Genomic DNA, 19,064 nt, shown 5'->3' on the forward strand with positions numbered 1-19,064 from the left:
GCAGCGGCTGCCGATGAAGGAAGAGGAGTCCAGGTGTATGGTGAGATGGGGGAGATGAAGATGAAGTTCATAATTAGATTGGTGACGTGGTGGAGCCCAATTGCAGGAGTGGAGGCGCTGGCTGCCTCTGCCTCTGCACCTGCTAATCATATTTTTGAATCGGTACTTTTCTTTCTCCTCTCGTCGCTTTCACTTTTAGGCCTAACCTCAACTTCTGTGCAGAGCTTTCCCACTTATCGGTTTCGTAGACCTAGTCCAAGATTTTCAGTTTAGAGATAAAATGCAGCCCAAGCCCAATGATGGAAGTATTGTTGAATCTAAGCTCGATTCAGAATTAAACTATGGGCTGGGTTAGGTTAGCGCCACACTTTGGGCTTCGGGGAATTAAGCCATTGGAAAGGCTCAGCTCGAATTCATGTGTTGCAGAGAGATACCTTAGAAGATTCGCTCGAAATTGAAAATCCTTCTTCTTACATACACTTGCTACCACAATTAAATCTTTCATTTGCCATTTCTCGTTTTTATCTCTTGCAATACAATAATAGTACACCGCAACACAGTTTTAATGAGGCCAGAAACGGTAACTCTGGTTCTGGTGAACCTTGCGGGGATCATGGAAAGAGCTGATGAATCTCTGTTGCCTGGAGTGTACAAAGAAGTTGGTGTAGCCCTTCACACGGACCCAACCGGGTTGGGCTCTTTGACGTTGTTTAGGTCCATTGTTCAGTCGTCGTGTTATCCAATTGCGGCTTATTTGGCGGTGCGCCATAACCGTGCCCATGTCATCGCGCTTGGTGCATTTCTGTGGGCTGCTGCTACCTTCCTTGTTGCCTTCTCCTCCACTTTTTTTCAGGTACAAATATACTAGATTTTGTTGTCACTTTTTTGGTTGATCAGAACAAGGTAATGAAAGTGATTATGGGATTTGAGTTGTTTATTGTTGGAGGATGAATAAATTATAAGTCAACTTAGTCAAGTTGTTGAATTGGTTAAGTAATCACAGGTTTCTGAATTGTGGCATCGAAGTTTTAACTTCTTTCCTTTTATTCTTAATTGTGATTACATGGTGAACTGAAGATGGTGGTAAGAATGTTCTAACTAATTATGTTTTGATTGAATTGCTATTCATTGTTTTTACTATAACCCTTTTGGTATTGATTGATGCTGTCGGATGAAGGAATTAATTGAGCTTCTTTAACATAAAGGAAAAAAAAAAACCTGAGAAAATTGTAATTCATTTATAGCTTTCTATATGTGAAACTCTCAATTTGGGACACAAATTTATTTTTTAGCTTTGGAGGAGTTAGGAACATGTTCTGCTTCAGTGGGAGTCTGAAACTAATAGGAAGTTTGAAGATACAAGTGAAAATTGTGGATTTTGATTTTGGGGTTAAAGTATTGAGAATTTATATCCATAGTTAAGTTTCTTTTTCATTCCTACCTTATCTTATCAATTACACAATTTTTTTTTTTAATTACTATATAAAATAGCAGGCAAAAAGTAGTAGGGACTTAGGCTTAAGGATATTGACTTTCCTTCTGGGAGCTAGAGGAGATGTTGCAGTTCACAATAAGATTTATGCCATGAAACAACAAATGTCATTTCAGATGTTTAGATAAGAACAACTTTGGTGAAGAAACCATGTAAAATGGGCATAGGATACACAAATGAAGGTACGAACTGAATCCATGTGATAGTACATGGTTTCTATTAAGTTGTGGGACTGAATTCACAATATATTTTCTAAATATTAGAATCAGTCTAAGAAAGAATTGAGTTTTTTTTCTGGATTGATGCATTTGTTGGATGTCCGGTCTTCATTAATGTGTACATAAAACTTTCAATACTACAGAATAGATTAATGTTTATTGCAACATATCAACAAGGTATATTATCATTTAACTTTTGTTGAGCAGGTTGCATTATCCAGAGCTCTTAATGGTATTGGCCTTGCAATAGTTGCTCCTGCAATTCAATCCCTTGTTGCTGACTCAACTGATGATAGTAACCGTGGTGTGGCTTTTGGATGGCTACAACTGACAAGCAACCTTGGTTCAATTGTTGGTGGTCTTTTTTCAGTACTGATAGCTCCTATAACATTCATGGGAATTCCTGGTTGGAGGATTGCCTTCCATCTTGTCGGACTAATCAGTGTTGTCGTTGGTATTTTAGTCCGCCTCTTTGCAAATGACCCGCACTTTTTAGATGATAGGACAAAAACTATCAACCAACGTCCAAGTAAATCTTTTTGGTTAGAAGTAAAAGACCTCATTCTGGAAGCCAAATCCGTTATAAAGATTCCATCTTTCCAGATAATTGTTGCCCAAGGGGTTACAGGTTCATTCCCCTGGTCAGCTTTGTCATTTGCTGCAATGTGGTTAGAGCTTATTGGATTCTCCCATAAGAAAACTGCATTGTTGATTGCATTGTTTGTAATTGCCAGTTCCATTGGAGGGATATTTGGAGGTAAGATGGGGGATCTCCTTTCTACTCGTCTTCCAAATTCAGGGAGGATAATTCTAGCCCAAATTAGCTCAGCATCAGCCATCCCTCTAGCTGCAGTACTTCTGCTGGGTTTACCTGATGATCCGTCCACTGCAGTGATGCATGGTTTGGTCATGGTTATCGTGGGGTTTTGCATATCATGGAATGCTCCAGCTACAAACAAGTACACTCCTTTAAACATACTTTCTTCCTTTTTTATCTCCATGAATTTTGGGCTATAATCACATGTTTAAAGCATTACAAGCTTTGGTTTCCAACTAAGATTTCTCTTTATCCTAGTCAATACAGGAAAAAGAAAAAAAGGAATGTAGTTGAGTTCCTAGATACTTGGAATTTCATGAAAAGCAAAGCATTTTTTCAATATCTGAAGCATTACAACACAAGTACATCAACTAGCGTTTATTTTCATGTGTGTTGTAAAGCTTTCAGAACCGGATAACTTTTCTTGAAAATGGATCAGACTGCTAGAACTATATTATTGTTGATGAATTAACGAAGTTTGCAATGTGGTGTATGCAGTCCAATTTTTGCAGAGATAGTTCCAGAGAAATCTCGAACTAGTGTCTATGCTCTAGACCGGTCTTTTGAGTCTATAGTCTCATCATTTGCTCCACTTGTAGTTGGGATATTAGCTCAGCATGTTTATGGTTATAAACCTGTTCCTCAAGGATCTACTGCATCGGAAGAAATTGCAACAGATAGGGAGAATGCTGGATCATTGGCCAAGGCACTGTACACATCAATAGGAATTCCAATGGCTCTCTGTTGTCTCATCTACTCATTCCTCTACTCCACTTATCCAAGAGACAGAGAGAGGGCGAGAATGGAAGCACTGATTGAATGTGAAATGCAGCAATTAGAATGTGATGCTTGGCCTGCTGGTGGAGTCTATTCCCAAGATCAGTTATCTGGATCAGACGTGAAGGATAGAAGTGTTATTGAAGTGGATTACGAGGAAGATGGTATTGATCTTGATGAAAATGATGAGAAGATTTTACTTTACCGGCAGTTGACATTCTCCAATTTAGGTGAATAGCACAGGAGGCTATGATCTTTATTATCCTGATGAGAATATTTGGTTTTTCATTTTACAGTTTTGCCTTCTGGTGAACTTAGTCCTCCCAGAAGCTGATGTTGGTGTTGTCTACCGAGCAGAAAATTTATTGTAGTTTTTGCTTGGTGTAAATCGCGAAGAACAGAACTTTCAAGGATTCTGAAGTAGTGAAAGATTGGTCCATGAATTTTGTAGAAGCTATACAGGGTTTGGGTCAGCTCTTCAGCTGAAGATAATCATTGGAAAGAGGGTTGTCAACTAGAACCAATTATACATATGAATATATCAATTATAGGGTGATTGCGTGAAAAGTACGTTGTATATTGGAATCTGCTGACACCTGGGATTTAGAATTAATCTTTAGATTTTGATACAATTCTTTAATATTTTTTGTATAAGTATTGGATGTAGTCTGCAAGAATTTTTGCTTAACAAGATTTTCTTTAAACATTTTTTGGATCCGTGTAGTAGTGTCAGTGGGTTAGGATGGACCAATCATGACATGGCACATCAAACCTATGTATTAGGTTGAGCTGAGGCCCACACTTGGCAAAAGCACAAGATTTAATTAATCCACTATTTTTAGGGATTAAGACACTAAATTTTAATTTTTAATATTTATTAATATTTATTTATTTTTAAAATATTTTTAACGAGTCATGATAAATCAACCCATAGTTCTTACCTCACAAGTCCGAAGGACGGTTTGCTTTTTTTTCGCATCGGCCGATGTGAGCTATGCCAAAATTTATAGTCTAAATTCATGTTCATAACTACAAGCTTCCTGCGTTGTAAGCCGATTAGATAATGTATTTGAATGATTGGGTTTATTTATTTATTTTCGTTTCTTCTTAATTATGCCTAAGTAGGGCGCATTGAAGCCCAAATGTCTATCAGAATCAATTGTATTTATCTAATGGAAGAAAATGTTAAAGTTCATGAAAAGTAATCAAGTTGCGACCTTGTATAAATCTTAGTTGAAAAGCACTCAAAGACTCATACTTGACCAATTGATAATCTCTACAAGAAAATTAACCATATTTCACTTCATTTTATTTTGCCACAGGCATCTAATGAAATTCATATTTACAGATTTCCTAATCATATTCCTCTACTTTGACTAAACATATCCACAACAACAGTCATATGTTTTTACTTTTATCTTTGCAGCTGAATAGGGTTTTAGTGATCATTGCAGCTGAATAGGGTTTTAGTGACCAGAACAGAGAGCGGTAGGCAATGTGTAATGTGGCACTAAATTCTCATTTGGGTTTTGGCAGCAGTAAACATCACAATGCGTCCATTCCTCTATACATGTAAAACCAACCAGGCCACAAGCTTTGCAGAGATCTTCTAGTTCACGTTCAGCTAGGAAAGCATAGGTGCCAGACATTTGCATAATGTTTCTGTAACAGGAACAAATATACACCATTACCTTAAGCTAAGACAACAGTTTTACAGATATCATATTGATAAAGTTTAAGATCCACTTTAAACAGAACTTGTCCAATGAACTTGAAAACCTCTGTTAACATTATTCTATAGGGTAAGGGCTGAAAAATGGGATTTTAACTATGTTTGAAGTCCCCACTAAGACACTACTAAATCAAAAGATTAACATGTTCTTTGAAAATTGGATAACTATGCAGGTCACAAAACCAGACTTATTTCAGCTACGTGCTAAGTTATATCCTCCACCAAATTGTTAAAGCACAACTGCAAAGGTTAAACAACATAGACTAGGGCATTAGGCAAACAGTGGTATCAGGATGAATAAAAATATGATTCCAAAATTCAGGACATAAATCAATAGAGAAGGAAATTTCTTTTAATATCATCACAGAAATGTAGAAACAAGATGTATGGGAAGATATAACGAGCCTATATGAAAGACCGAAAGTGAAAAAGATTGAAGAAGAAAATGTGTACAGCTGTTAATGGAGAAGGCCATCAGTATATAGCAGCACCTGTTGAAGAATGTGGAATTGGACCAGCAACCGGTGAGGAGGAAGTTCTTTGCAGGAGCAGCGAGGTGGAGTTGATTGCACAGTGAGCTGGAACAATATTTGACCAGAGAAAGGTAGTTGTACAACCTGCGACCTGATCACCTTGGGCTGCGACCTGAAAAAGAATGAACCAGTGGGAAAGTGGTAGCTGCAGGGGTGAAACAAAATCACTATCTTTAAAGATTTTTATCATGAATTAAAATAATCTTCCAGACTTTACCAAGTTCTTCTGAAAATATTTAGTAACAGAAGCAACAAAATAGTTTGTAAATGTAAGACTAGCAGGTGGAGAAAATGTTCTATACAAAATTAAGTATGTATGAGATAATGGTTAAGAAATCAGGACTTTTTATAGTTGAAGAATAAGACCGTTGAGAAAATGTTTCTGTACAAAATTAAGTATAAAAATAGACTAGACACTATGTACCTCGCGCATTAAAGCTAAATTCAATGGAGTAACGTTTTATGGAGCTGATAAATCAAAGGTTCAAGGTAAACTTTTATTTTTCAAAAAGACTACAATTTATTAAAAATGATGATGTATAAAACAGACTGGGCGTTATATATCTTGCATGCAAGGGGAAATTCATCAATTTACACATGAATCAGTTTTTTTGCCAAATTATTGTGCGCCTAAGATCAACCCCTTTGACTAGCCTTTAACAAGCCCATAAAGTAAGAATGTTTATAAATCACAAAGGAAATATACACCTAAACAATGTGAGACTCAAGCCTTGTAGAAATACTTCATTGCTAAATGGAACAGTCACATAGAAAAGTTTCTGATTTCTAGAATCCCTACTGACATTTGTTCTGTCAGATTCTCTTTAGACAAGGCTTCTGGTTTATCAATCTTGTTTCCCAGAACCAACAATGGGATGTCATTCAGTGAGGGCTTACAGTCATGGAGCTCACTTCTTGAGACATGCAAGTTCTCATAATCAGCAGCATCAACGAAATAACCACAAATTACAACATTGAAATTAAAATCTAAAGAACCAAGGAGTACACCAAATCCATATTTCTCACCAAAAATAAAAGAGAATTAATTTTTAGCAAGTTATAGAAATCTCAATTAGTCATTGATTTGAGAGAGATATTAGATTTAACGGTAATCCAAATATATGAACAAACAACGCAAATTATATTAGAGCTGAAGAGAACACACCGACAGTAGAAAACCACTGAAAAAAGAGAGTCGAGTCAATAGAACCACTGAGAAAAGGCTACTCCAAGCTGACGCCCACCGGCAATCTCCAGCAACCAAAAATATAAATTGAGAAAACAGAGAACAGCTGACAAATTGAGCACTAGAGAGTAGGCAACCCTTGAGAAAAACTTAGAATAACTGAGAAATTGAGAACCATAGAGAGAAATAACCCACCCACAACCACTGTATTACCGTAAAATTTTTTAGATTCGTTTCTTTAATTAAAATGAATCGCCGGTGTTAAATCCAAACCAGATCGGTCGAATTGATCAGTTAAACGTGAATTAATTTATAATATATTTAAATTTTATAATTTAATTTAATTTATATAAAAATATTAATTTATTTGATGAAATTTAATAAATTTATTAAAAAATTATTAAAAACTAATAATTTATCAATAGTCTTGTTTTATTTATTTAATAAAGTATTAATTATTTAATTAATATATTTAAAATTATGTTTCATATATTTTATATTTAAAAAAGATTAATATTTAAAAAAATGTATAATAATTTAATAATAAATTAAATAGATTAATTATTCATTTAAATAAATTGGATCATAAATTAGTGAATTAACCTATTAGATTATCGCTCTAAATTTAAAATCATTGTATTTACCCTTTTTGTGCGAATAATTAGAAGATTAAAGTAAAGTAATCCACGAGGCCACTGATTAAAGGGCTAATTAAGCCGGTTAATTGTTTTAAGTTGACCGGCAGTTGGCAGTTGAACGAGTGCAGATACATAGCATTTGAATTGAGTGAGTTGGAGCAGGAGGAGTAGGAGCAGGACGTCGACCGTTATATTTCTGCCTTACAAATTGCCTTTTTCTGTGCTTTAAAAACAGAACAACAGTAGTAGCTTTAGCTTAGTCCCGGCCCCTTTTCGCTCATCATCACTCCCAAAAGCACAGAAAGAAAGTTCCAGATTCCAGGTCAGGAGAGGAGGACATCTCCGTCATTTCATTACATCCATCTCCTTTCCTTTCTTTTTCAGCTCATTTTGATCAAAACCACAACACTCTACTTTACACAAATCTTGCGGGAGAAGAACACCTGCTTTCTCATCACTATTCATATTTTGTCAACTCTCACTCCCTAATTTGGATAGGTATTATCATCATCATCATTACCATCATTTTGGTTGAGTATAAATGGAGAGAACCACTCCAGTGAGGAAGCCACACACATCCACGGCAGATCTGCTCGTTTGGTCCGAAACTCCTCCTGCTGATTCACCGGCTAGTGTCTCTGCCACGCGCCCATCCACTCGCGCCCAGGTAATCGCAATTTTGTTTGTTTTGTCGTGATTTAGGTTTTTTTTTCTTTTTATGATTACTTATTCTGATTGGTTTACGTGCAATGCTAGCCGTCGGATGGGATCAGCAAGGTGGTGTTTGGGGGTCAAGTGACGGATGAGGAAGCTGAGACCTTAAACAGAAGGTGAGGTCTGCTTCTCCTCAAAATATACGGCTGTTTTTAGATATATTTTTTTAATTTTCTGTTGGCATTAAATGTGTTATAAATTTTCAGTTTCATTGATGTTTTGTGCATTTTTTCTGCAACGGTCTTTAGATTTTTACTTGGATTTGACCTTAGAAATTTTTCAGTGAATATTTGGTATTTACACTTCTATCAAATTTTAATTTTTTGTCCTCTCTTCAGGTTGATCTGTCCTGTTATATTCGATTACTCTCCTTCTTTTGCCCATTAATAGTAAATTACAAGCTTTATTAAATTTGTTTAGCTGTCCTGTTATCAGACTAAGTGCAATGCTGGCTGCCGTTTTACTTGATCCTTTTGGTGGCCACGACTTACATAGCTTATTAAAACATCATATAAATATTAGATAAATCTATAGTGTTTAAGTTTAAGATAAAACAACTCAGATTTTCAGCATCTACCGTTAAAATTTCAAATTTTTGTTGTTTCCCAAGCAACTTTGCTTGTTATTGTGTGTGGGTGTGCTTATATGTGGCTCTTTAATAGCAGAAAACATGGAAACAACGGGAAGATGCAGTAATCTATTTCACCAATGGGATAGAATGCCCACAAACAGACGTAAATAGGCTCTTATTATGTTAAAATCCTGAAACCATTGACTTTGTACCATCTTGCAGGAAACCTTGTTCAGGGTTTAAAATGAAGGAGATGACTGGTAATGGCATTTTTGCAGCGGGTGGAGAAAATGATATATCAGAAGCTGAAGGTACCAATCCAACTCCAAATAATAGAACAGGGATACGTATGTATCAGGTATCCATGAAGTTCTTACAGATTTGAAGCACATATGCATCTATTGTCCATATAAATGGAAATTTGGAACAAAATGATAATACTAATAAACTGACAATTTTGATATACCAATGTTTGGAATTACCAGCAAGCGATTGCTGGAGTCAGTCATATCTCATTTAGTGAGGAAGATAGTGTTTCTCCCAAGAAGCCTACTACTATACCTGCGGTGGCTAAGCAGCGTGAGCTAAGTGGGACACTAGAAAGAGAGGCAGACGCAAAGTTGCAAAAGCAGATTTCTGAATCTAAGTGCAAGGAGCTTAGTGGGCATGATATCTTTGCACCCCCTCCTCAAATTTTACCACGGCCAGCTGTGCGCTCCTTGGCTTTGAAGGAAAATTTCAACTTGGGAGAACCTGCTGCACAAAATGTATGATCATCTATCAATGTCTCTGACATGAATGAATTGTTTGTATGCACCAAAAAGTTGCTTTATCCCATCCCTCCTCTTCTCTTAAAATAATTTTTTAGCTTTAAATTGGGAGATAGGTTGAATAGGCATTCATGGCCCCTGGAAGATTGGAATTGATTGAACAATTGCTTCACTTTTTTTCATATTTAAGATAAAAAGGGTTTCATAAAATTATGCCATATTTTTTAATAATTTGTATATATATTTGCTTTCTTTTCAGAAGGTTAGGATGCATGGATTGAGTGCATAGGAGCGAACTGATTGCAAAACGCTGGGACCAGGAAGATAATTGTGTTGATTCTGGACTTAATTTGTACTTGTCTGCCCATGGATTTTTCTAGTTCTTTGATTCTCATCGTAGTTTATAAATGTGTATTTATTTTATGTGATTCTCTTCATTCCCTTCTGCATGTATGCACTTGTTTTGTGCCTCATGTTTACTGAATTCAAATATTTGATTTCATCTGAACCTGAATTTAATTTTGTGTCCTGTTGGATGTCAGAGCAATAACATGTATAGTGACGAAAATGGAATGAAGACGGCAAAGAAGATCTATGACAAGAAATTCACTGAGCTTTCTGGAAACAACATATTCAAGGGTGATGTTTCTCCATTATCTGCTGAGAAGCCACTGAGTATGGCAAAACTGCTAGAGATGAGTGGCAGTGACATCTTTGCTGATGGGAAGGTTGAGTCTAGAGACTATCTGGGTGGAGTACGCAAGCCTCCCGGTGGCGAGAGCAGCATTGCTTTGGTTTAACTTGTTAGTCTAACATGGTATTTTGTATACTTTACGCCTGGTTTTGTGTTATTCCCAGTAGTGGTGGTGTGATTATATTATTAGACATTGCATAGTGGGTCTTGGGAAATCTTGTTCTAGGTTTTGACATGTTGCCAGAGCTATGGACAGTCTGCTAATTGGGTTTGTATGTCCATAATCTTGTGCTTTTCAGAACTTGTTCTAGTGAAATTTATGGTACTCTTCTGCAGGTTTAATTTTATTGCCTAGTGCAATGTTGGCTATCGTTATTATGTTACTTGTGATTTAGTTACCTGTGTGTTGAGCTCCGTCTTAGGTCAATATATGTGCTTCCTCAACTTTCAGTTCAATTGTTTTTGTACCAATCACGGAAGTTAGATCGCATATCGTATCATATATTAAAACTCTAATTTTTCATATTATATATCATATCGTATTATATAATACATTTTTTAAAAAATAAAATATAAATAAGATAATAAAAAATTATAAGTGATATATCATAATTTTAGAAAAATCATAAATATCTTTAAAATTTTATAATTTTTTATATATACCTCTATAAAATTACTATTTTCTTTCAAATATACATTAATTTGTATTAGAGTTAAATTTGAAATGAGTTTAAAACGAGTTTTACTCAAATTAGTCTGATGGATCCAATCACGAGCGGGGGTGAATTGCAAAAAATGAACACAAGCCGATGCTGGATAGAACTGTGAGTCAAGCACAACTTGGTTTAAAATTGTTCTTAACTAAATGACGTCATTTATGGAACGTTTAGCTAAGAACAAAATAAGAGGCGAATTTGAAAATTGAATTATCTTAAAATTTTCACTTTTCGATTTCTTTGGAGTCTTCAGGTTCAGCAAGCTTTCCGTTTTTTAGTTTCTTCATTCCCCAGCAACGCTAGTCCTCTCATGTTTCTCCCATCATTCATTGCTTTTTGGTTTCTTCGTTTCAATTTCTTATCTTTGAAAGTCTTTGACGTTTTAGACTTAAGTTCCTCCTTCAATGTTTTCTCCAACAATCTTTAATTGTTTGACAACGTCAACATGAATTCGAGTATTGTGCAAGTCGATTACAAACTCCTGAGCCATGAAGTAATCTGAACACAAACGAGTATTTTCCCCCGCTTAGTAAGCTGGAGCTGTGCTAGAAGCTCTCCCTTGTGCAAAAGATTTGAAAATGAGTTGAGTAACTTTGACTTGATTCGTGTTTATTTTTAATTTATATCGAAAATATATATCACATTAATTTGATATATTTTATAATAATATTATTTTTTATTTATATTATATTATATTATATTATTAAATATTAATATCTATGTTATTTATATTAATCTGACCGTCCAAATCAAGGATGTGATCCTTATATTCAAACAGTTCTCATTTTAAATATTATTCAAACGTTACTTCGTGCTCTCATGATTATACCAAAGCAGCTGAGCCTTGGAGAATCATGAAAATGTCTTTTTCTTAATCATAACGGATATAAGCCGTTGATTAGTCATTTGCATAGGCACCGAAGAATCCTAATGGTATAGTCTATACGCTGGGTAGGATATAGACCGGGCCCAACGTAATTATAAATTAATTTGAATTTAGTTTAAATTTATAATAATTAAATTTAAATTAATTAAAAATATTATTAATAAGATAAATAATATAATTGTATCATTAAATCAAATTAAACTTTTAATTCAAATTTAATTTAAATTAAATTAAATATTGAATCAAATTGAGTTAATCGGTTTGGATTTAACTTTTCTTATATGTTTCTTATTTTAAAGATCTATAATTTATTTTTATGCAATGAGAAAAAAATAGGAAATATTAATTAAAATAACATACTTTTTTCCTTTTATATATATATATATATATATATATATATTTTTTTTATTATAGATATATAATCTAAAATATAAAATACTTAAAATATGTTTAAATTTTGTACTTATCCAATTTTAACCCATTTAATCAATCTCAAATTTCAGAATTTTCTCCTTTTAAATATGAAATTAAATTAAAAAATGATTATATTTATATAATAAAAAAATGATTTTATATATATATATATATATATATAAAAGATTAAAAAAAGGATTAATATCCGAGAAAACACGGTAGGCTTGATGAATGACGTTGATTTAAGATATTTCCAGAAGAAGGGAAGGGAAGGGATATCAAGTGGGCGAAGAATTGGTGAAATTGAGGCGGTTGGAAGGGAATTTGGGGGAAGCTTCTTTGGCTGAAATTGGATGGAACAAGTGGATTATTATTGTATCATCATATTATTCTAGATGTTGTAAAGAAGGGAATTCCAAGTCTTGCCTTGTTGACGAATAATCCTCCAAATTATTATTTGACACGCAAATGCAATTTGTGTGATTTCCTTTTCTGCACTATCGACAAAATTACCCAATTTTTTTTTTTTTTTATGGGTTAAGAATGATAAATCATTAAAGTTAATCATTATAACCCAGGATAATGGCGACCAAATTTAGACTGACGACAAGTCTTATTGAGTGATAAAAGATAAGAAACTAAATCAAATGAACAGTGTAAACATAGTCAAAATCGAGTAAAATTTCTTGCTCAATTTTGGATGAATTTTAAATGGTTTCCATACTGAAGAACCACCCGAGATGGTTCCTACAATTGATTTTTTTGATAGTGATTGGCCAAGAATATAACAGAATCCCAATCAAAGGTCAAAAATATCAACCTGAAGCTGAGAAATTTAAGCAGTACTTGGCGTGAAAGAGGTTAATATTTAGTATTCTGTTTTAGCTGATAACTAACAAATCAAAATTATGATTACTACTCACTAATTACAAATTAATAAAAACAATTACTTATATCAATTTAATATATATATTTATAAACAAATTCTCCTATCACTACTCAATTCTTCTGTGTGTTGCTCATTCTCTCTCTTCCTTCCGGGGTTTTTTTATGTGTAAAGCAGCGCGGCCACACTCGACTTCATTTTCATGGTGGAAGTGTGAGCAGTGACAGACCGTACACACTCACTTTTATATAACCGTCAATATCAAGATCAAACAAAATCCCAATCTTTCTCTCTCTTGCTGCTTTCATTCTCTCCTTTAAAAAAATAAATGTACCACGACCAAAATGAAAGCAGACTCCAATGTATAGCATAAAAGTCTCTTCATTTCACCGCAACAAATGTCTTTCACTATTTAGACCCTTTTAATATCTGATGTGGGTTTTGGGTTTTTGATACTGTTTTGGGTTTGTTTTTCTTCAATATTAAGTCTTTTGAATCTTTATATTTTATGTATTGATAAAGAAAAAGTAATTTCGGTTTTAAAGGATGTATAAAGTAGGTGATCAGATAGAGAGACAGAGAGTTGTAGAGAAAATGAGGAGAGACGAGGAGGTTGAAAAGATGTTGAGTGAGATTCATCACCATCAACTTCCATATTTCAATATTAGCCACCAACACACGCCTCTTGTGAGTGCTTCTGGTTCACCTTTTAGTAGAGTGACTCAGCTATCAACAGGCCACTCTTTTGCTCCTTCGAGTTCTTGTTTTTCTCCCAGTGGGTTTTGTTTAGCTCAGGATAATTCTTCACTGTTTTCAACAATGAGTTTTCCCTTTAATGTTGAGGATGTTAAAAAGTTTAAAACATCGACTGTCACAGATGATCATGTTGGTAGACTGTGGCTGGATTCTCAATCTACTGAGTCCTGTCGTTTTAGGAAGAATGTTGGGGGTGAGAGGTTGGATTATGATGAACTGGGTTTGTGTGAAAATTTCTATAGAATGAGTGCTGGAAAGGAACAAAAGGATCATAGTATTGTAATGAACAGACATGAGGTGAACCCAGGGGAGGTTAGCTTTGGTTTTGGCAATGGCTATTTGGGTGGTACTTTATCCTATAATGTTGAAAAATATGGCATATCTGATTGTCTCAACAATACTGCTTTTGATTATCAAGGGTTCGATACCTGTTCTGGTGTTGTATCTCGGAGTTTAGATGACGAAATGAAGTCTGTGGGCTTGGGTGGTAGAGTTGGTGAGATTGAGTTAAAGGATGGTAATTTTTTTCACAGTCGAGCTATTGAAATGCGTTCTGATCCATGTTATGGTAGCTTAAGGAATTGTGTATTTGAGCAGAGAAAGGAACAGGGAAGGAGCTGGCCTAATGAGGGAATACAATCACAGAGTATTATCGGGAGTAGGCCTTATCTTAATGATGTTTTGGTTGGTTTGCAACGACTTGGATTGGATAGTAATGGAGAGATTGGTGCCATGAACCAATTGATTTCCCCTCCCCTGATGAATCAGGAGTTGGGTTTAGATTTAGAAACTCAGTTGTATAATAGTTCATTGTTGAAAGAAAGGACTAGTGTGATGCCAAACAACAGGGTTTCTGTGTCTCATGTGTCTTTGAATGAAGCAGGGGCGGTGGATGGTTTTGGGGTTGAAGATAGTTTCATCATACAAGGAAAAAGTCTTAATAGTGTTGTCAACAAGGGGCGCAGTTCTTTGACTGGTAACCTCAACGAGCTTGCCATCAGAAACCCACCAGAGAAAGTCTCTAAACTTGAAAGTTGTGCTCATAATGGAGGACTTTGTGAACATGGTCAGAATTCAAGTAGTTATTTCCCACTGCATTTGCTACCAAGTTCCGGTTCCTTGTCAGAGTTTTGCGGCTATATATACTTAATGGCTAAGGATCAAAATGGATGTCGGTTTTTACAAAGGGTGTTTGATGAGGGTACTTATCAAGATGTGCAAATTATATTTAATGAGGTTATTGATCATGTTGTTGAACTTATGATGGAGCAGTTTGGCAACTACCTTGTGCAGAAGTTGTTGAATGTGTGTAATGAAGAACAACGGACACAGATTGTGTTCATGGTTACCAAAGAACCAGGGCAGCTTGTCAGAATTAGCTTAAATACATATGGGTAATTCCTCTGTAACTGAATTAATATTTGTCTTGTTCATTTTTAGTTTTCCTGTTAATGAATGACATTTTCGTTGCCATACCAGCACACGCGTGGTACAGAAGTTAATAGAAACGCTCAAAACCAGGCAGCAGATTTCAGTAGTCAAAGCAGCGCTTAGGCCTGGTTTTCTTGATCTAATTAAGGATCTGAATGGAAATCATGTGTTACAACGCTGCTTGCAATGCCTTAGCAATGAAGATAATGAGGTACTATTTTTTTTCGTTTGGCATCTTTCCATTGTGATTTCATTTTGGTTCTAAAGATCTAATGTTCTTATGCTTTCTTTTCTCATACTTGAATTCCTGTGTGATCTTTTTCTTTTTTTAAATGAAGCTCTTCTTATTTTTCATTTTTCTTAACAAATGAGGTGCAAGTGTGAATTATCAGCTAATTTTTAAGTGTTATAGCTTGGTAAGTCATTTCTTCATAGTACATAATGCATTTTGGTGTCATATTTTTCCTGAAGAGAGGACAGTTCCTTAATCAATTTGTGATGGTATGAATCTTATGCATTGCCTTTCATGCGTGCATAAAAGAGTTAGACAGGAAAGAGGGCATTAGTTGGGTAACCTTATTTTACCTTGTAACATGTTCTGATAGTTTAACTGATAGACAAACTGATCAGCAGTGATCAGTCCCATGTATGTAAGGTGATTAGTTGGGTAACCTTTACCTATAAATTGACGAATCTCCTAGTTTGGTATATTTGTCCTGCCAATTTATAGTCCTTTGTCAGTGTGAGTGTTGGTGCTTTTACGAAACATTGTATCAATTCTAATCATTGATTTGGCTTTTCTGCCTGCGTGAAAGTTTATACAGTTTGTTTTGCTTGGTACATACATACACATGGATTCAGGATCAACTAGGCCTTCACAGCCTCTGCTATTCTTGGAGCTGGCCCATGTTTAGTGCTATGTGGCCAGAGGGGATGCAGGGAGATATAGAATGAAATTCCATAGAACTGTTAACAATATAAGCACCAAGAGGATTGATACAGATATAATTCCTATTGCTGGATTACCCATCAGTACTATTCCCCTTTCATATTTATCACAACTCCAACTCAGTGATGGAAAGATGAACTTAAAATCAATTTAAGAAGTTCTATTTTATCTTTTATATATTCTGACTTAAGCATTGATTACTAAATGTTCTCTGTTCAAATGTGTGATTGTTTTTTATTAATGGCTTCTAAGCTTCTCATTGAATGAAGATTAAAGTAGATGTATGCTTTTCATTCAAAGAATAATAAATTTTCTGGACCTGATTTACTATTGTCAATGGAAGTTTAAATAATTTTATAATTTTTTTTCTTATTTTTTTCCATCAACTTTTTTCTGCAGTTTATTTTTGATTCTGCTGCAAAGTATTGTGTTGAAATTGCAACTCATCAGCATGGTTGTTGTGTGTTGCAACGATGCATTGCTCATTCAATCGGTGAACTGCGTGATAAGTTAATCACGGAAGTTTCGAATCATGGGCTTCCCCTCGCTCAAGATCCCTTTGGGTATGACCTAATATGTGTGAATTGTTTTACTTTTTTCTGACTCAAACTCATAACAGGACAAGATAAACTACTTTAATATATTTTTCCTGATATTACTGATTCTTTGATGAATAATTTTATTTTATACTTCTAAGTTTGTTTGACCAACCTCAATGTTTAATAAAACCTAGCTTAATTGGACAAACTTATCTTTATAAAATATAAATTATGCTACCATATATTATGTTGTTATGTGGGTACTTTATATAACCTAAATGAGAACTTATGCTAAAAAAAATCTTGATATTTTTAAGCTATAGATCCATCTATTTCAATGGCATAAGCCCTTGAAAAAATTCTCTCTTTTAATATGCATCGCACTGGTTAGTTATCAAGTAACAATATGATCAACTGTGGTTGTGGCAATTATAAAGATTGTTTCGTTTTACCTAAAATTTGAACCACCACATATTCATTTCCTAGAAATATCTCATTATTAATGTCTTTCTATCTGGCATGTTGCTCTGGTTGTCTATGTAAGCTACTTGATCTGCATTTATATTGATATGCTACCTGAATGCATATAAATTTGTTGAAAAGAAACTGAGTTGCTCTCTTTCTTTATATATATGTATATATATATTGTAAGTCCCTTCCAAGAGTAGCTTTCATTTTTTTCAAATTTTTTGAAGGAAATAGTCAGATTTTGCATGGCAGCTTAATATTACCTTGGCAATGTTGTTTTATATATTCTGTTGCTCATGCTGATTGCTCTGTTTGCCTTTATCTCATCTCCCAATGTGAAGGGTTTTAACCAATCTCTCTTAAGCATAGTCAGGAGTTGTGGAGTGTAGATAACATATGATATTAAGGTATGCTTGTGTATCATATTTGAAAATCCAAAAGTAGATACTTAGTTCAACACTATTTCATGAATCTTGATCAAAAGGAATCCAAGATTTAGAACATTGGCCATGCTTTCCTTTTCCTTTTTCTCTTCTCATATCTGGCCCTCTAATTGACATGGCCATTTCTCAGAAGTTTTGTTTAACACCCTAGATTATCTTGCTAAATTCATTCTTATCTTCAAGCTTAGATGTTAAAATGATAAAATCTCACATTTGTCAACCTTGTATACAGGGTTTCTCCATCAATCAATCCAAAAAATTTACATAAATTGTTGCAAAGATGTATGCTTTAACTTCCTGGTTGCCCAGCATTTGTTCATGAGGAGTGGTCATTTAATGCGTTTCTATAAATGTTTACTCTTACGTATTATTGGTTAATTTTCTCATTTTGTTGTATTTTTTAGCAGTAACTTAGTCCATAGATTGGTTGCTTTTAAAGTTAGGTCGGTTCTGCAATCTGATTCTGACTGAGAAAATCTCTATTCCTTCTGTGACGCAGAAATTATGTTGTTCAATATATTATAGAGCTGAAGATCCCCTCTGTCACTGCCAACTTACTTTCTCAGTTCAAAGGCCGCTATGTTCACCTATCAAAGCAAAAATTTAGCAGTCATGTGGTGGAAAAATGCCTCAAGCATTTTGTCGAGAGTCGATCACAAATTGTCCATGAATTGCTGTCTGTGCCTCATTTTGAGCAGCTGCTGCAGGATCCATTTGCAAACTATGTCATTCAGTCTGCATTGACAGTTACAAAGGTTAGGAGAAATACATCCTTGAGCAACTTCTCTAGGTGATGTTGTTTCGAAGTTTCAATAGAACCTTAATCCTTGATTTCTCTCTTCAGGGCCCTCTTCATTCTGCACTGCTCGAGGCTGCTCGACCGCACTCTTTCTTACGAACCAGCCCATATTGTAAGCGGATATTCTCCCGGAATCTGTCAAAGAAGTGATGTAAATTCGTACGTGGTAACAAGTGTTGTTGTTCTCCCGAAGTTACTAACCTGTTCACTATTCAGATAAAGACTTGATCTATCTTGGGGCCTTCAAAATTTGAAGCGGACGCCCTCCCGATAACCCTTAAAACTTTACGATTTTGAAGAAAGTTTGCTCCTAGTTGATTATTTTGCTGATACTACTTGTATGTACTGTTCTGCTGTCTTCTTCCTGTTGTTGTCTTTTTTATGTCAAACTTCTAATGTATGATGTTTACCCTCCGTAAATGCCATGAATCACTTTATTTCCTCTTCAATTCTGATGTCCATTTTCTTAAACTAAGAGAATAATATATACACATACAAAAATGTGCATAAACAATAACATGTTATTATATAATCGAATGATTTTAAATTAAAGATAAAATTCTTAATAAAAGCCATCCATTTCTATACAAATAACGATGGTCAATCATGTGATTGAATATTATTTTATTTTTAAT

General features: G+C 34.7%; 3 protein-coding genes and 1 long non-coding RNA gene across 7 annotated transcripts; 3 read left to right on the forward strand and 1 right to left on the reverse strand.

The window, feature by feature from the left end:
- Positions 1-291: 291 nt before the first annotated feature.
- On the forward strand, positions 292-4,010 carry LOC123202814. Its single transcript, XM_044618962.1, has 3 exons — positions 292-853; positions 1,918-2,669; positions 3,026-4,010. The coding sequence occupies exons 1-3, from the start codon at positions 566-568 to the stop codon at positions 3,540-3,542; spliced, it is 1,557 nt and encodes a 518-aa protein (XP_044474897.1). The 5' UTR covers positions 292-565; the 3' UTR covers positions 3,543-4,010.
- A 569-nt stretch (positions 4,011-4,579) lies between these two features.
- Positions 4,580-7,034, reverse strand: LOC123202815. Its single transcript, XR_006499082.1, has 3 exons — positions 6,735-7,034; positions 5,528-5,681; positions 4,580-4,966 (listed from the first exon to the last, which is right to left on the reverse strand). It is a non-coding gene; the product is annotated as an uncharacterized LOC123202815 (long non-coding RNA).
- Positions 7,035-7,586: 552 nt separating this feature from the next.
- On the forward strand, positions 7,587-10,489 carry LOC123202816. Of its 3 annotated transcripts, XM_044618964.1 has the most exons (5): positions 7,587-8,060; positions 8,150-8,223; positions 8,901-9,036; positions 9,164-9,445; positions 9,991-10,489. In XM_044618964.1, the coding sequence occupies exons 1-5, from the start codon at positions 7,935-7,937 to the stop codon at positions 10,246-10,248; spliced, it is 876 nt and encodes a 291-aa protein (XP_044474899.1). In that variant the 5' UTR covers positions 7,587-7,934; the 3' UTR covers positions 10,249-10,489. The 3 variants fall into 3 exon arrangements, with proteins under 3 accessions (XP_044474899.1, XP_044474901.1, XP_044474900.1); XM_044618966.1 differs by lacking the exon at positions 7,587-8,060 and having other exon boundaries at positions 8,179-8,247; XM_044618965.1 differs by lacking the exons at positions 7,587-8,060; positions 8,150-8,223 and adding an exon at positions 8,778-8,799.
- Positions 10,490-13,169: 2,680 nt separating this feature from the next.
- Positions 13,170-18,878, forward strand: LOC123202817 (putative pumilio homolog 7, chloroplastic). 2 transcript variants are annotated; one of them, XM_044618967.1, is made up of 5 exons: positions 13,176-15,194; positions 15,280-15,442; positions 16,580-16,743; positions 18,130-18,385; positions 18,475-18,878. In XM_044618967.1, exons 1-5 carry the CDS (start codon positions 13,591-13,593, stop codon positions 18,577-18,579), a joined length of 2,292 nt encoding a protein of 763 aa, XP_044474902.1. In that variant the 5' UTR covers positions 13,176-13,590; the 3' UTR covers positions 18,580-18,878. The 2 variants fall into 2 exon arrangements, 1 of the variants encoding a protein (XP_044474902.1); XR_006499083.1 differs by lacking the exon at positions 16,580-16,743 and having other exon boundaries at positions 13,170-15,194.
- Positions 18,879-19,064: the final 186 nt, after the last annotated feature.

The sequence above is a fragment of the Mangifera indica genome, chromosome 19 (genome assembly GCF_011075055.1).
Source record: "Mangifera indica cultivar Alphonso chromosome 19, CATAS_Mindica_2.1, whole genome shotgun sequence".
Lineage (NCBI taxonomy): Eukaryota > Viridiplantae > Streptophyta > Magnoliopsida > Sapindales > Anacardiaceae > Mangifera > Mangifera indica.

What these genes read in the sequence shown, in the direction of transcription:
- LOC123202814 (XM_044618962.1), top strand. Translation starts at nt 566, where the DNA reads ATGAGGCCAGAAACGGTAACTCTGGTTCTGGTGAACCTTGCGGGGATC. An exon ending in TCTCCTCCACTTTTTTTCAG is followed by an intron (nt 854 to 1,917) that starts GTACAAATATAC and finishes TTTGTTGAGCAG; the next exon opens with GTTGCATTATCCAGAGCTCT. An exon ending in AATGCTCCAGCTACAAACAA is followed by an intron (nt 2,670 to 3,025) that starts GTACACTCCTTT and finishes TGGTGTATGCAG; the next exon opens with TCCAATTTTTGCAGAGATAG.
- LOC123202816 (XM_044618964.1), top strand. Translation starts at nt 7,935, where the DNA reads ATGGAGAGAACCACTCCAGTGAGGAAGCCACACACATCCACGGCAGAT. An exon ending in GCCCATCCACTCGCGCCCAG is followed by an intron (nt 8,061 to 8,149) that starts GTAATCGCAATT and finishes GTGCAATGCTAG; the next exon opens with CCGTCGGATGGGATCAGCAA. An exon ending in CAGGGATACGTATGTATCAG is followed by an intron (nt 9,037 to 9,163) that starts GTATCCATGAAG and finishes TGGAATTACCAG; the next exon opens with CAAGCGATTGCTGGAGTCAG.
- LOC123202817 (XM_044618967.1), top strand. Translation starts at nt 13,591, where the DNA reads ATGTATAAAGTAGGTGATCAGATAGAGAGACAGAGAGTTGTAGAGAAA. An exon ending in ATTAGCTTAAATACATATGG is followed by an intron (nt 15,195 to 15,279) that starts GTAATTCCTCTG and finishes TTGCCATACCAG; the next exon opens with CACACGCGTGGTACAGAAGT. An exon ending in CTCGCTCAAGATCCCTTTGG is followed by an intron (nt 16,744 to 18,129) that starts GTATGACCTAAT and finishes TCTGTGACGCAG; the next exon opens with AAATTATGTTGTTCAATATA.